General features: G+C 37.0%; 1 protein-coding gene across 1 annotated transcript in view; it reads right to left on the reverse strand.

The window, feature by feature from the left end:
* Positions 1-965: 965 nt before the first annotated feature.
* The window catches only part of LOC126278769 (cadherin-86C), a 396,441-nt gene continuing 381,283 nt past the window's right edge, over positions 966-16,123 (reverse strand). The window contains exons 19-20 of the mRNA XM_049979049.1: positions 11,261-11,349; positions 966-10,460 (exon numbers count right to left, since the gene is read on the reverse strand). Of these exons, the coding sequence (XP_049835006.1) occupies positions 7,528-10,460; positions 11,261-11,349 (3,022 nt within the window). The 3' untranslated portion in view covers positions 966-7,527. The remainder of the gene's footprint in view (positions 10,461-11,260; positions 11,350-16,123) is intronic.

Here is a 16,123-nt window from a genome sequence, read left to right on the forward strand (position 1 = left end):
AAGTGCATTTTGGTGGTACTGACTTCCAATCTTCCACAATAATGAAAAAGTAATTTTCTAAGTAATGGAAAAAAAATCATATTGTGTGCTGAATTTGAACTGATGTAACTGAAGCTTCATGTGCACTTACAAAATATCAAGTGGAAATATATACCTTTTTTCTAGTTGTTGCTGACATGGTGCAAACAAAGTCCCTCAACAAATGCTTCATCTCCTCCAGTTAGGTATTAATAACTGGCATCCAGGGATTGCTTTCATTTAGCACCAGCGAAAAAACAAATCTTTATCGATAAAGATTGACTAATTATATACATGAGAGATTTTTAATGTTCTGTGTAATTATACTTCTTGTGTTTTAAAATGATGTGTATATTGATGGACTGGAATATAGAAATGAAGTTTTAGATATACATTTTTTAAAGGTAAACTGTTCACTGTGATAAACCAGTAAGTTAAATAAATACAAAATATCAGTTTGTAAAGTACATTATATCTTATATAAATAATTATATATTATTATTATTATTATTATTATTATTATTATTATTATTATTATTATTAAATCAGTGTAAGCTATTTTGTGTACAAATGGTGACCTGTGTATTTATTGCCTGAAGTTCAATATGTGCAATATTGTTATGTCACAAACTAAAAACCACAAACAGAAATAAATCTTTAAATTTTTGTAAAAAAAAGAAACATTTTAAATATAGCTATGTGGGTGTATACTATCATTTAAGTGAAGAAGACCGCTGTTTTTCTTTTTGTTGTCAGTCGCTTCTAGGAAACTTTGAAAGGATTCATATGTAGCACTTATGGCTTCCTAAAACTGTACTGAAGAACAATAGCATCGTTCTTCTATTCAGAAATGGTAATAATGTATTGTATACAAGGGTACAATGTTCTGTGTGCTCCGTACATCCTCCAATAAATTTTACCTACTTAATTACTGCCTTCTTATTGAATCTCTCTCTCTCTCTCTCTCTCTCTCTCTCTCTCTTTCTCTCTTTCTCTCTTTCTCTTTGAGGTCCATAGACATATGTTTGGTAAAGGCACTGCACTGGCAAGTTGCACGTATTCAACTGTTATGATCATTGTAGCAACGAATTAGTAGTAGCTTAAGTATGTTCCCAAACAATTACCACAAATGTAATATCCTATCTGACTTTGCCCCTCTCTGCTTGTTATCAGTGTCTAATGACCTTGATATTAGATTCTAATTTCCTCTTCTCGTATCCATAATCAAGAGACTTCTGAAAGATAGACTGAATACTGATTTAAATGTACCGTGTATTTTGGACCTGCTCTATCTGTTCCTATTTCAATCCTAACAAGTAGTTACTATGCTTTTGTTGTGAATGTTGTAATGTTTATTTTTCATTTTTACTTTTATTTTGATTAGAAATATATGTTTGCTTAACTCTTGAGGTTTATAAATATATTGTTTAAGGTGAATTTACATTTTTTAAACTTTTCAGTGTTGTATTGGATATTCAACTGTTTGTATTGTATTATTGCATAAGACCAGCAGTATTTTGCTTGGATTAATCTGGTGACCATTCTGATTAGTTATACACAACTGACTGAACCCAAGGCAGTATTTATAGATCTCTGCTCTGCATACAGGAGTTAAGTCCGTAGATCTCTATTTGTAACTGATTTGTAAATTTCGTGTTATTTGCTGTAATTCTACAATTAATTTCAGCTGTATTGGCATCAATTAATGATATGAAACGATAAAAATGCTAGTAAAAAAGGTAACTTTTTAAAAATTAAACACTTGGAACTTTATTTTAAATTTGTAAAGAAATTCCTGCTACATCCTATTACATATATCATATTAATGGTTTTTAATTTCCTGTCTTTTTACACTACTGCATGGCTTTAATTTTAGCATATTGTAAATAAATAAGAATATATTTATGAATACATGAGTTCCTTTCTTTTTACACTATTTTTCCCCATTTGTGAGCACTGCATTTTGTAAACATTTAAATTTGAAAAATTCCACAGGCTTCCAAAGATATGGAGCCCATTTTGGTTTGATAAAATATTTTGAAGATAACAAATTAATGTGACAGTACTGTTGTCACCAGTGAACAGTATTTATATGCACACAGACCAGATGATATATTCACTTCACCCTGCAAAAGCTTATGAAGTCTCGATGCATGTCACCTACAGTGAATTCAATGTCTGTTGTTTTTATGGTTCTCAGTCTCAAGTTCTGTTTCATATATCTCTCCAAGCTAGTCAGTCCTGCACAATTATCCTGTCTTTTCATAATTACTGCTGCTACATCCATTTGATCCTGATTTGAGCCTTTGGCCCCCTCTACAATTTTTACCTCTTCGCCCCCCCCCTCCCCCCTCCTGCACACACACTCTTCAGTCTATTACCAAATTTATTATTCCTCAATACCTCACAATGTATACTGTCAAAATACCACTTCTTTTAGTCCAGTTGTGCAGTAAAGATCTTTTATCTCTTAATTTAGTTCACTACCTCTTTGTTGGTACCTTATTTACCCATCTTATCTTTAGGCTTCTTCTGTAACACCACATTTTGGAAGTTTCTGTACTCGTCTGTATTGTTTCATCATCCATGTTCCACTTCCACAAGAGACTACACACCAAATACTTACAGAAAAGGCTTCATGACACTTAATTTTTATTCAGTGTTAACACATTTCTCTCTCTCTCTCTCTCTCTCTCTCTCTCTCTCTCTCTCTCTCTCTCTCTCTTCTTTTTGAATTTTATTTTAGAAAAGTTTTTTTGCTGCCCAAATAACAAAACTCGTCTACCACCTTTTGTGACCCTTTCTTAATCCAAATCCCACACCATTAAACGATTTAATTTGGCTTTAATCCATCATTCTTATTTACTTTTGTTAGTATCCATATTATAACCTCTTCAAACCTCCCAGGTAGCCAAATGAGTTATTTCCTGGACACAGGTAGGCACATTGATTAACAAGGAGGCTGGTTTTCTGTCCACCCTGGATGTGGTTTTTAGGACATCTTCCAGATCCCCGTAGATAAACACCAGGCTGGTTCCAACATCCAGCCTCAGATACATTATTTTGAAAAAATGATGTCACATTCGATCATATGATTATACTAGACACGGACTATAGGGTTACCTGGATTCCTCGGGAGGGGGAGAATCTGGCAGTAGCTTTAAAATCACTTTGGTAGTGGCAACCCCACTGTAGTAATAGCCTATATAAGTGTATAGATGGTTGTCAGCGAAATTGAAGAAGAACCATACCAGTCCCAACCCCGTGTTGTCTGGATAAAGGGCACGGGAAAGTAAGGAACCTCCATTCAACTGATCTTCCAAGACCGTTAGAATTGTGTCGTCATTGGCATACCTTACATTTTTTATTTCTTGTCATGTGAATTTTCTTCACTTACTAAATTTCTAGTAAGTTTCTTTCACTTCTTGCCCAATATGCACATTGAATAACATGGGGGATATTATATAACAATGTTTCCACTCCCTTCTGAAGAGCCTCCCTTTCATGTTCTTGACCCTTATGACTCAACAAAAATAATAATATCTTAAATCAGTGGTTGCTAGAAGCAATAGCCTGCTTTGCAAGAGTTAATGTTGACACTAATGTCACAGAAATTATTTAGCCCTTCGAAAATGATATGATTAGTCATACTTTCAGTAGACAAAAGGGAAATCACCCAACCTTTTAACTACTATCAACATGTGTTTATTTGTCATGACTCAGTGTTGTTCTTTTCTTTTTCCACCTCCCAAAAATTACCAAATTCACTCGCCTGTTGTTAATACGAATGGTTCCTGCAGATAGAGCAGTAGTGAGGACAGTGTAGCAGAGCTACCAATGCTATACTGACAGTAGATTCTTGTGATTCAAAGAGAATGTAATTGGGGAGAAAATAAGGAGTGGTAGTGCTTGGCTAGTACAGTACCTTGTGCCATACAGAAAAGAAGTATCCAAAATAAAAATGTGTTCCAATAAACTAGCAACAGTAGCAAGACCTACACAACAAACAGCATATCCCATCATCAGAGTTGTCAGGAAGCATGATGGTTTAGTATCCCTCTCATACGAATTATAGTAGTTGAAGGTAAAGGCTGCTGGGTGCTTAGGCTCACCATATTGCTCTTCAGCTAGTTCACCAGACTTGAAGTATCAATCTCTCTGCTGGAATTTCTCTCACTGAACTGTGTGTCAATGTATGGGCATCCTGTGCTGTGCATTGGTCTGAAGATGACGATTTGAGATGTTCAAAACCTGTATTCTAAAAACAAATGAGCTCATGTCTCTGTGAGTGAGTATCTAAGAAGTACTGTCAGGGTTAAAATCTATGCCAGGATGACAAAATAAACTTAAAGTTGGAATCACCTTAGCAGTTGTATGAAGTCTACACTGTTTACTAGTTTTGATCAAATCTGGATCATTTAGAGAATGGCGAATAGGCTACGCAGCATTTCAGTCAGGTAGAGTTCAGATGTATGTGTGAGCTTTTCCTAAAGAAGCAATAGTTCTTATACATGTGGTGGTGAACAGATTTTACAAGAGTAAACAAACTGTTCTGAAAGTTCTTGTGTGTGCACAGTGATGATCTGATGAATGCAAGGACAGGAGTACTAAGGATGCCCAAATTTTTGTGTGATGTTAATGTAAGTTTCTTTCTTTTATTCTTATGTGAGTGCACACTTTTTTGTTCACTTTAGATTTTTTTAAACATTTTGGACAACCTTAGATTTTTTAAACATTTTGGACATGAGTAAACTATAAATATTAATTTGCCATATTGCTTGTATGTTTTATTATTGATTTTACATTTTCTTTTGTATTACAAAATAACAATTTCCTTACAAATTTTACAAGAAGGCACACAGGATACAAACATCATAATGTTATTACTTAGACAGTAAGAAAAATTTTTCAAATATATTCATCAAACTGTACACTAACAAGAAATACATTAAAATACTTTATAGTACAACAATATCACAGAATTATGCAGGAGAATGATGACTTGTATGTTATCATTCAATCCTCAGTACTCATTTAGTGCTCACTTCCTGTTGTATACTCTGCTGTTTTGACTGCTTCCTCGATAAAAATTTACATTTGTTTTGTGTCAGTTGTACTTTTATATCTGCTATGTACACCAATTAAAATAATTTTTAAGCTAAGACAATAGTATTTTGTTGTCATTGGATGTTCTGAAATTAAAAAAAAAAAAAGGTTGCAGTTTTTGATCTATCAGTGCCTCCTGTTTTGTGGGCACTGGATCAATTTTAAACACCCAACATTGTTGAAATACTATAGAATGCGACTGGTGGATAAAACTGTACAAAATAGAATTTTTGTTGCTTAACATAAAAATACAGTCTGAAATTTGGAACAGAATGGAAATAAGTTGTACATCTCAGGGCACAATGATTGTTTGAAGGCAGTGTTCATGTTCTGATTGACACTGGGTACACTTTCAGATATTCAGCTTTATTATAGACAGAAGCCACATATTAGGATATGTTGCTACTTTATTTGAGCCACAAATATGACCTGATACTTGAAATAATACTGTGGTGACTCATGTTTCAGTATTGATCCATCATGATGGGTGAGTGTAGATATAGTAGCATGAAGCATTATTAGACATCTTTTGTGATTTTGTGTATTGAAATGTGGTTATCCTCTACTCTGCACTTTAGGCAATTTGTAGAAATTACAATGATAGTGTGTGATTTGTTCCTTTTTTGTCTGGTGAAAGCCAGTTTCTGGGTAAAACACATTGAAAGTAAAAAGTTTTTGATGGTGTTGAGACACAGTCAGACAGTACTTTTTAAAAGAGTAAAATGCCATTTGACTGTGTATTACTATATTTATCGTATGTACTAGCGCATTTCGGTTTTTATGCCATTATCAAGTACACTGCTGAAATTATGTCATATCTGTTAAGGCAGTCCAAAACAAGTATCTCAGGAAGATAAATTTTATAATGCACAATCAAATGGTGGTCTACTCTTCTTTAAAAAGACATTGAAAGTACTTGATAGCCTATCATCATCCATTTTCACTAGCTAGTTCTAACATGCTGAGGTAGTCATGCAGTAAGCAGGTTTGCAGCCACAGAGCTAGCACATTCTATGCATATTTTCTGGGAAACAATTATTGAGTTACAAGAACTCTTCAAGCCACATCCATTGCTTACTTTTAAGTTTTAGGAAAGTTATTTTCATTTAATGTGTTGCAGGAATGTTATATTCCTCCTGTTACTGCTTAAACCACTACTGTCTTAATCATTTACTACTTTTTTGTCACAAATCCACAAAGCGGCATAACAGTGTATTGTTAGAACTAATTTCAATTCATAACAGACTCAGCTTGTTTGTTTTTGATATTCAGGCATTGCCGCAGAATACATGTAAGACCATTCCTTATGTATTTATGTGACATGATTTATGTGTCAGTTCACAATAAATTTGTAATTATGTTGGACCTCAGATCAGTAGATGCTTAAAATTAATTTCGTGGACATAACCAACAATGGCCTGTATATGCACTTTCATTAAAATCTGCAAATATACAGTATCTGTTATTTGATTTTCATCCTCAATGCTCTTGTAAATATGAACTGCTGATTGTGGCAACCAAGTAAAGTCATTATTGGCATCATTTTCACAGTGCCGTGAGTCTTCAGACTATTTTTATCTTGGCATTCTCTTGTTAAAAACTGTTTTCCAAAAATTTAGTTGTAACTTGTGCAGATACATGTCACATATGGCTGTTCTAACTGAAAATTATGAAAAAGGAAAACAATCCTGACTGTGTTATTAATACACTCAGTAGCTTAGACACATGATTCCAGCTTAAATGGGTTGATTCTGAATATCTCAAAATGCATATCATACAATACAAAACTAGATAGGAAATCAGAATAAGTGATAAAAATAAAGACATAATAGAAGTGAATTGTGTTAAAATTATATGTTTAAACCTGGATAAAAGTGGAATGTTAATGTTGAATTTCTAGTTAGTTGATTTGCCATGTGCACATTATCCAGATCCGGAAACTTAGAAAATAGCGCATCATTGTTCTTTTGAATCAGTAGTAAGTTAGCATATTGCACGTAATGAAGTCACAGAAAAGAATACATAAAAACTTGTGTTCTGTGTCTCTGAGGGAATCATATTGTCAATTATTTAAAGTAAAAATTTTTGATGATTCCTTTCCTTACACATACGGAATCATCATCCTGTTGTTTCAGGTATGACTACCTTTTAGAAATGTCATATTCCGGAAAAAAATTATTTACCAACAGAATGTGGAAGCTATATCTGAAAGAATCTGGTTTCTGAAACATATGTCATACAAGATGAGATCAAAATACATTACTTTTAATTTTTTCGGAAGACTAATAGAACTGTCATAAAATAGTTGTTAGTCCACTCAAAAAATTATACAGTCTTATGTATGAAATATTAAACACTAATAGCATCAGAAGTCTTTGTAACAGTGTGATAAAACAAATTTTATTAATAAGAGGGTGAGGAAGTGTCTGGCCTAAGTTGCTCAGTGTGGACATCATTATATGCAATTGCAAATACACTCTTTTTCTCAAGGAGTTCCTGATGTCGTCTTTTCTTGTTTGTTGCACTGGCCTGAGTTTGTGTGGAAAGAGATGACATGGCAATACCAGAATCAAGGTCATCCTCTGGCTTAACTTCATTTTGTTTGAGAGTTGTAGATTTGTTTTCTTCAGTGTTCTGTGGATTAATTTTGTCAGAGTTCTCACAGTGGCTCAAGGAAGGTGGTGTTGTTTTGTCTTCCACTTCTGATGTTGATTTGGATAGGGAAGTGTCAGAAATTTGTTTTGTGTCAAGATGTTTGGTTACAGTCGACTTTACTTTCCGTTTCTTTGTCTGATTTAGTTTCTTTTCCTCCTCCTCTTTTTTCTTTCTTTCTCTTTCTTCTTTTTTAGTTTTGTACCAATCCATGTAACGAGAATTTCTTGCAGCTGATCCACCAACATCCAATTTCTGACTAGAATTTGTAACAGGAGCAGGTCTTTTATCCATCACTGACTTGGCTCTGACTGTTTGTTGTGATGCTGAACTCTCAGCTTTCTTTATTCTTTGAAGTTCAGATGTAGACTTTGTACGAGAAAGCTCCATTTGTGCATCACCACTGTTATAGGCATCATTTTCTTTAAAGCTTTTTTCAGTTTTAGTTCCCGGTCTCTTCAGTTTATCCAGTAGTTCATGGTCTGTTACTTCACTTTGTTCTTCTGTAGTTCGATGACTTGATAGGGACCTGCTTCTAGGTCGGTTTGGTTTTACTTGGATCCATCTTTCAGGACTGCTGTGAACAGAGCTGGATGATTTTCGATAGTAAAATCTAACATCTGAATCAAATTCTATCTTCTTACCTGTACCCCTCTTATCTTTTGCCTTTGATGATGCCTTATCATGTTCATTTGGTTCCTTGTTTTCAGGTGTATGATCCTCATCTGAAGACTCGGAGTTTCTTTGGAAACGTTGTTTGGACTGATGTTTTCTTCTATCTTTTTTGTAACTCCCGTCGTCTTTGTCTCTAGACAGTGAGTGTTCTTCTAAGGAATCTGATAATGATTCCTCTTCATGTTCCAGTACTTCTGACTTCTTCTTTTTTCTTTCTGTTGTCACTGGTTCTTGTTCAGAGACATTAGACAATATTTTACTTTTTATTTTTTGCCGTCTAAGCATACTAGACTTGTTTTCAGTATAATTGCTTGTAGCTGCAGTATCTTCTGGCGCCTGTGCTGCAGATGTGTGTTGCTCAGCAAGTTCTAGAGAACTCTCCGTTTCTTCCATGATGGGTGTCTTCACATAAACTCTACGTGGATGGTGCCCATCCTTGAATTTTTTCTGATGTTCAGTCTTGACAGTTTTTTTCTTGCTTTCATTCCTTCTGACCCACCGAATTCCTTTTCCACTGCCAGGTTTTTTGATAAGGACTACTGAGGAGTAGTCCACATAGTCATCCTCTTCTTCAGTAAATGAATCATCATTGTCACTTATGGCACGTCTTGGTAGGGGATCTGTTTGTGTCCCTATATCGACATCTGTTTGTGTAGCCATGGAGTACTGAGCTGGTAAACTCTGTGTATCCTGACTTTCACTAATTGCTCCACCAAGTACAGAATAGGGCTGTAAAATGTGACCTGCTCTTATTCTCACATCATCTTGAATATGTTTATCATTTTCATGGAGCTGCGGAGTGATATCTCCTTTTCTAGTTATTTCTCTGTGCCCATTGTTAACTTGTTCAGTTTGCAAGCAGACTTCATGGGCAGCTATTACAGTTTGTAAACTTCCACTTAAATTTCCTTCGCCAGTACTTCTACTAGTCGGTTCCTCCACCTCTTTTTTAATTTTAATGTTGTCCTGCTGTAATGAACTAGTTTGAGGTGTATTGTTGTGTTGATCTTGCATGAAGCGTTGCATAATGATTTCCTTGCCGTTTTCAATTCGGATGTGTTGTTCAGTAGCGGGGAGAAATGTAGAAGGCCTTTGATGTTGCACGGAAATATTTTCTTCGTCAGACCGCCCTCGTGTTACAAGGCGCAAAATTTCTGCGTTCCCTTCCTGAATGAAATATTGTTCCCTTCCCACTGGTGTTTTGTTATCACTATCATCTTGTGGACTTGTTCTTTCTAAAATAAGGCGATAACCCTCGGGTATCCGAGTTTCTGTTAACCTTCTCAAGTCTAATTCGTCAGCAGCTACCAATATATGTGCCCCATGCAGATCATTCACTTGATGAGGATCACTTGTTTGCTGATCTCGTGGAATATGGTGTGATGTTTCAGAGTTGTTTATTCTTCTTAAAATGACTTCATCAGTTGCAAAATTGTTTGTTTGACCATGGACGTACACTGTATTATTGTATGCATTTGAAAAATGGACTGTGCCGTGGTCGGGATCACTTCTGTGGTAGGCAGCATCACCTGGATTTCGTACATGGTCATTAGCTCTTTCTGAATATGCAGCTTCCTTTTTCTTAAAATCAGCATTATGCAAATGTTGCGTGCCAACCATTTTCCTATCCCTTAGAACCCTCTGTCGCTCAAGTGTATCGGCACCACCTCTGCCAATATCTGAGCCCCTTTCCATTTCATGCCGACGTATTGAGTCAGCATCTAAATCAGTATCATTCTTAAGCCGTAATTCTCGTGGACCTTCTAACTGACCGCCTTCAATATCTTCTACAAAAACATCTTTATCATGCTCAGCTCTTTGGTGTTGTTGCTGTAGTGCTTGAAGTTCTCTTGTGTAGATAACATGTGGACCTGGAAGGCTTCTAAATGAGTGGAAGTCCTCTTCTCCTTGGTCTCGATTCGTGTTATTTCGTCTGTTGAATTTCCAGGACTGGTGCTGCCGCATATCAGCACTCCATGCTTCTCTGGTGGGAACCCTCAGCTCTGCTGCTGTCAACATTTTACAAAATGTCCTTATTACTGTTAGTGGGAGATTCTTTGTAAGAGAAGGTGAATGATGTTCAGAAGATTTTCTGATGGCATACACATGGTGGTCCTAAATTACGCTGCCGGGTGATACCCTGTGCAATACAGGGCACAAAACACCATATGAACTACGCCATACAGTAACTCATAAGGGGAGTAGCCTCTGTTGACATTGAGCTTCTCAAACTGCTGTTGCTGCAGCATACTTAAGATGAAACAGCAATTTGTGAAGTGCTGTACCCTTAGAATGAGAAAGGCAGATTGTACTATTCAGCAAGATATTTAAACATTTATCTGTACGTTAGTACCACCAATTCATGCCACAGAGCTGCTGTGTATGATTGGTCGACAACATTGAAAGCATTTGACTGTGGTGGTCATCACTTTGAAGCATTACTGTAAAACACTTGTATGAATAACTACCTTAATGTACTTCGTTACCTAAAAACTTTTTGTCTGAGAGTATAACATGTACGAAATTTTTAAAGGCAATAAAGTACTCAAGGATCATTAATTACAGAACTGATCTTTAATCATATGCAAACTATCAGTTAATTGCATATGGTGTGTTGACTGCAAAAGGGTGGCTTTTGTCCTTGCAGGTTACTGTTTGGCTTAATTTTTATGTTTGAATTCTCATTTTGCAGTGAAAATTATTCTACATTGCTTGTTTCTGTAATTTAGGACAACACTGTGTAATGTAATGGATGGTATTTAAAGAAAGTAGCTAACTGATTAAAATCTTAGGCTAAATGGTAACCCACCTTGCACAGCTTTTGTGTCTTTCCCTCGACCTTCCTCATGGAGGACTAACTGCACATGATCGTCTGTAGATGCCACTTGAGTATGTTTCCTGGAAATTAAAATGCAGCATCAAGTAAATAAATGAAATGGCATTTTAGCTGTGGAGATTATTTTCCAAAAGCCACTAGACATTATTTTATTTATTTATTTAATAATGCGCCATGTGTTAAAAAAGTTGTCCAAAGAAATAAAAGTGGTTAAGTTTTAAGCTAAGAGACAAGCTAAATTGTTACAAGAAAATAGTCACACTGCTCAGAAATAAACAAAATGCTGATACTGATAACTGAAGATAAACACAAGAATCTTGAGCTCTGTTATTAAAGGATTTCATTAGAGAAAAACAGTATGGTATGAAGCTCTCTCTCTGTCTTTTATCTCTATACCCCTGTTCCCCTATGGTTATCTACCTGTAAACTCATCGCATTACATTTGTGGAAGTAAGTAAGTACGTTTTCCTATAAATTTATGTACTGTCCCCATCATTCCATTCTTCAAGCCCTTTGTTGTCTCAGTAAATGGAGAGTAGTACAGTAATATTTCTGTAGATATATTTAATTTTTCACAATTATTTGACAATACTGCTGTAGCCACAGTTCTCACAATGATCTTTTAATGTGAATTTGGAATGTAGTTAGTATTGAATTTATTATTTATGAATTTTGGGTAACTCCAAATGAAAGGGCAATGTTTTCCAAGCAAGTCACTGTTTCAGAGAATAATCTTCTAAGGTCACACTGTTTGCACGAAAACTGTCGAAATGCAGGCAGAAATTCAGTATGACTTAAATGTAAAATTAAATCTCTGGTTTATTCTGTAAGTTTTCAATTTTTTAAATTTCCATACACAAGAAAAAATTATAGTTAATAATTGCTCTCTTTGACAATCAAATACATTTCATTCAATATCTCTCTGTCTATAGCTGTATGCTTTGTTTTACACCTATTATGCAGTAGTGTGTTTCTTAGAAGTTTCCTTACTGTGATTATATATGATGGTGGGTCATTTACGTCATGAACTGTTCTACTGGGTACATATCTACCCAGTGAATGGCGAACTATTCTTTTAAACTTGAGTTCCTCTCCATCCTTCTGTCCTGAGTTAAAAGTTTCAAGTGAGCTAAAAGTTACGATATGACACTTCTGCTTTGTTGTCTGGTTTACTGATTTTATAAATCTTTTCACTTGTTTTAATTGCCCTTTGTGCTTTGCTAATTATTGTTGCTGCTAATATGTCTTGGTCTCTGATACCAATTTTGATGCAGGTTTACTAAAAGAGAACAGGTTTATTTGCTGCCATTATATCTAATACATTTCCATCACAACTGGGGCTCTGAACCATCTACTCAAGGTAGTTTTCAGAGAAAGTATTTAGTAATATTACACAGGATATCTTTTCACACTTACTACTAACAAAACTGTAATTATACCAATTGATTGTTGGATGGTTGGTCTCCCCCAGTGGTTACAGTATGATTGGGATACTTATGCACTTATGAACTGATGGTTTCTCTAAAGTTTTTGATTACTTTACGAGGTGAGTCTGGTGGTTGATAGAAGGATCCAATTATAATTTTACTCCAACTCCTGATAGAGTCGTAGCCAAACAATCTTGCATGCAGGTTCATTTTCTGTGTTGATAGATATGAGTTTCTTGTCTACTGCAACAAATGCACCATGTCCATTTGCTATTAACCTATCCTTTCAATACATGCTTCAATTTTCCCCAAAATCTCACTGCTGTCAACTTCAGGTTTTAACCATCTTTCTGTACTTAGTATTATGAGATCTTCACTGGATTTTAGAAGCATTTCAAACTCTGGCACTTTGGTTAAATGCTTCAGGATTTTAATATTCTCAACTGTGGGGAGCATTTCTTTGTATCTTACTCTGATACTTCCAAGTTTCTCTGCCAGTCACTGGAGTCACACATGTGTGTGACCTCGGAACCCAAACAAGGCATTGTTTGTCCCGTTGTGTGTCTCAGTCTGCAGATGGTTACACCCTGTCCCATCAATGGCTACCAGACTAGCGTTTTCAATGAGGCATACACACTGAGTGCACATGGTATTCCTTCCTATTGCTTGCTGTGATGTCCCTAAGGGGTAGCATTATTCACTGTATACCTGAACTGCTGACAATTAATAGACCCTATCCTTTTGTGTTTGTCTCCCCTTGACATGGAACTCAGCTCATTTCCCAACACATTATGTGATCCCAGGAATGGAGTTGTGTAAAGAATGATAGTAAATACTGAAAGATTTTTTTCTTGAATTTAATTTTGCTATTCTCACGTAAAAATAAAAGAAAATTGGAAATGGTTTTTGTTTACAACTGCTCTACTAGTTAAAACATTACTTCTATATTCCTGTACCTGTATTATCACAAAGTAAAAGGTAATGGCCCCGTGTTAATAGTATGTGGAACAAAAGCTTTCAACAAAAGCTTTCATATTTGTACTTATAATCAGATATGTTACATAGAACATTCTTAATAAATTACTTGTTTTCTAATCTGTCTCATTATTTTTGCAGTGATGAGGTAAGTAACATAATTGTGCAGTATCAGGATACCTTCTCAATTTTTTAGATACAAATAAGCTATGTACAAAAAAGAGATACATAGTTTTTTTATTCTTGTGACAAATGTACGCTTTGGCTCTTGAATGTTTGAAAAACAAAAGCACACCTAAAAAATTTAAATAAGAGACTGAACTCACTATCATATGCTGTTAGGATTCTCACTCAGAATATGGGGACAGGGTGTTTGTGTTGTCCTCATCATTTCATCACCATCATCATCTTCATCATCATTATTTGTGACAGTGGTTAGAGTGGATTGTGAAAAAATCGGACGGTACAAAATTTGCGACTCTGTATGGGCACTGATGACCATGCAGTTGAGCATCCCACAAACCAAACATCATCATCATCACTCAGAATACAAGCTGCTCATCAGTGCTGACCTTGTACCATTATAGTATACAGCTGCAACTTATGTACGGAATAATTTTTTGGGGGTATTCCACAAATCCTATAAGAACATTTAAAATACAGAAAAATATTTTCAGGGTGATAAGAAAAAGCTAAATGCCAGGATTCCTGTAGCCCCCTTTTTAAAACTCTCAAAATATTGCCCCTACCTTGCTTGTGTACATATGAAATACTAATTTTCACATGAAGGAGCATCTTTAAAGAGGAACACCTCGTCAGACACAACTATGACATACAAACATATGAAACCAGGCAAAAGCTGAACCTACATATGAACACAGAAAATACAAACTTACACAAAAGAGGAGTATATAATACTGGAACTATATTGTATAACCATTGGCCTTCTTACCTAAAATGCATACCAAAATTAAATACATTTAAAATAAAGTTAAAACAGTTCTTGCTTAACCACTGCTTCTATTCTTTGTTTGAATTTATGGAACATCGTAATAAGTAAACCTCATTTACCAAATTTTACTAATTGTTAATTCATAATATACACTCCTGGAAATGGAAAAAAGAACACATTGACACCGGTGTGTCAGACCCACCATACTTGCTCCGGACACTGCGAGAGGGCTGTACAAGCAATGATCACACGCACGGCACAGCGGACACACCAGGAACCGCGGTGTTGGCCGTCGAATGGCGCTAGCTGCGCAGCATTTGTGCACCGCCGCCGTCAGTGTCAGCCAGTTTGCCGTGGCATACGGAGCTCCATCGCAGTCTTTAACACTGGTAGCATGCCGAGACAGCGTGGACGTGAACCGTATGTGCAGTTGACAGACTTTGAGCGAGGGCATATAGTGGGCATGCGGGAGGCCGGGTGGACATACCGCCGAATTGCTCAACACGTGGGGCGTGAGGTCTCCACAGTACATCGATGTTGTCGCCAGTGATCGGTGGAAGGTGCACGTGCCCGTTGACCTGGGACCGGACCGCAGCGATGCACGGATGCACGCCAAGACCGTAGGATCCTACGCAGTGCCGTAGGGGACCGTACCGCCACTTCCCAGCAAATTAGGGACACTGTTGCTCCTGGGGTATCGGCGAGGACCATTCGCAACCGTCTCCATGAAGCTGGGCTACGGCCCCGCACACCGTTAGGCCGTCTTCCGCTCACGCCCCAACATCGTGCAGCCCGCCTCCAGTGGTGTCGCGACAGGCGTGAATGGAGGGACGAATGGAGACGTGTCGTCTTCAGCGATGAGAGTTGCTTCTGCCTTGGTGCCAATGATGGTTGTACGCGTGTTTGGCGCCGTGCAGGTGAGCGCCACAATCAGGACTGCATACGACCGAGGCACACAGGGCCAACATCCGGCATCATGGTGTGGGGAGCTATCTCCTACACTGGCCGTACACCTCTGGTGATCGTCGAGGGGACACTGAATAGTGCACGGTACATCCAAACCGTCATCGAACCCATTGTTCTACCATTCCTAGACCGGCAAGGGAACTTGCTGTTCCAACAGGACAATGCAATTCCGCATGTATCCCGTGCCATAAAACGTGCTCTAGAAGGTGTAAGTCAACTACCGTGGCCAGCAAGATCTCCGGATCTGTCCCCCATTGAGCATGTTTGGGACTGGATGAAGTGTCGTCTCACGTGATCTGCACGTCCATCATGAACGCTGGTCCAACTGAGGCGCCAGGTGGAAATGGCATGGCAAGCCGTTCCACAGGACTACATCCAGCATCTCTACGATCGTCTCCATGGGAGAATAGCAGCCTGCATTGCTGCGAAAGGTGGATATTCACTGTACTAGTGCCGACATTGTGCATGCTCTTTTGCCTGTGTCTATGTGCCTGTGGTTCTGTCAGTGTGATCATG

This window comes from Schistocerca gregaria, chromosome 1 (assembly GCF_023897955.1).
Source record: "Schistocerca gregaria isolate iqSchGreg1 chromosome 1, iqSchGreg1.2, whole genome shotgun sequence".
Lineage (NCBI taxonomy): Eukaryota > Metazoa > Arthropoda > Insecta > Orthoptera > Acrididae > Schistocerca > Schistocerca gregaria.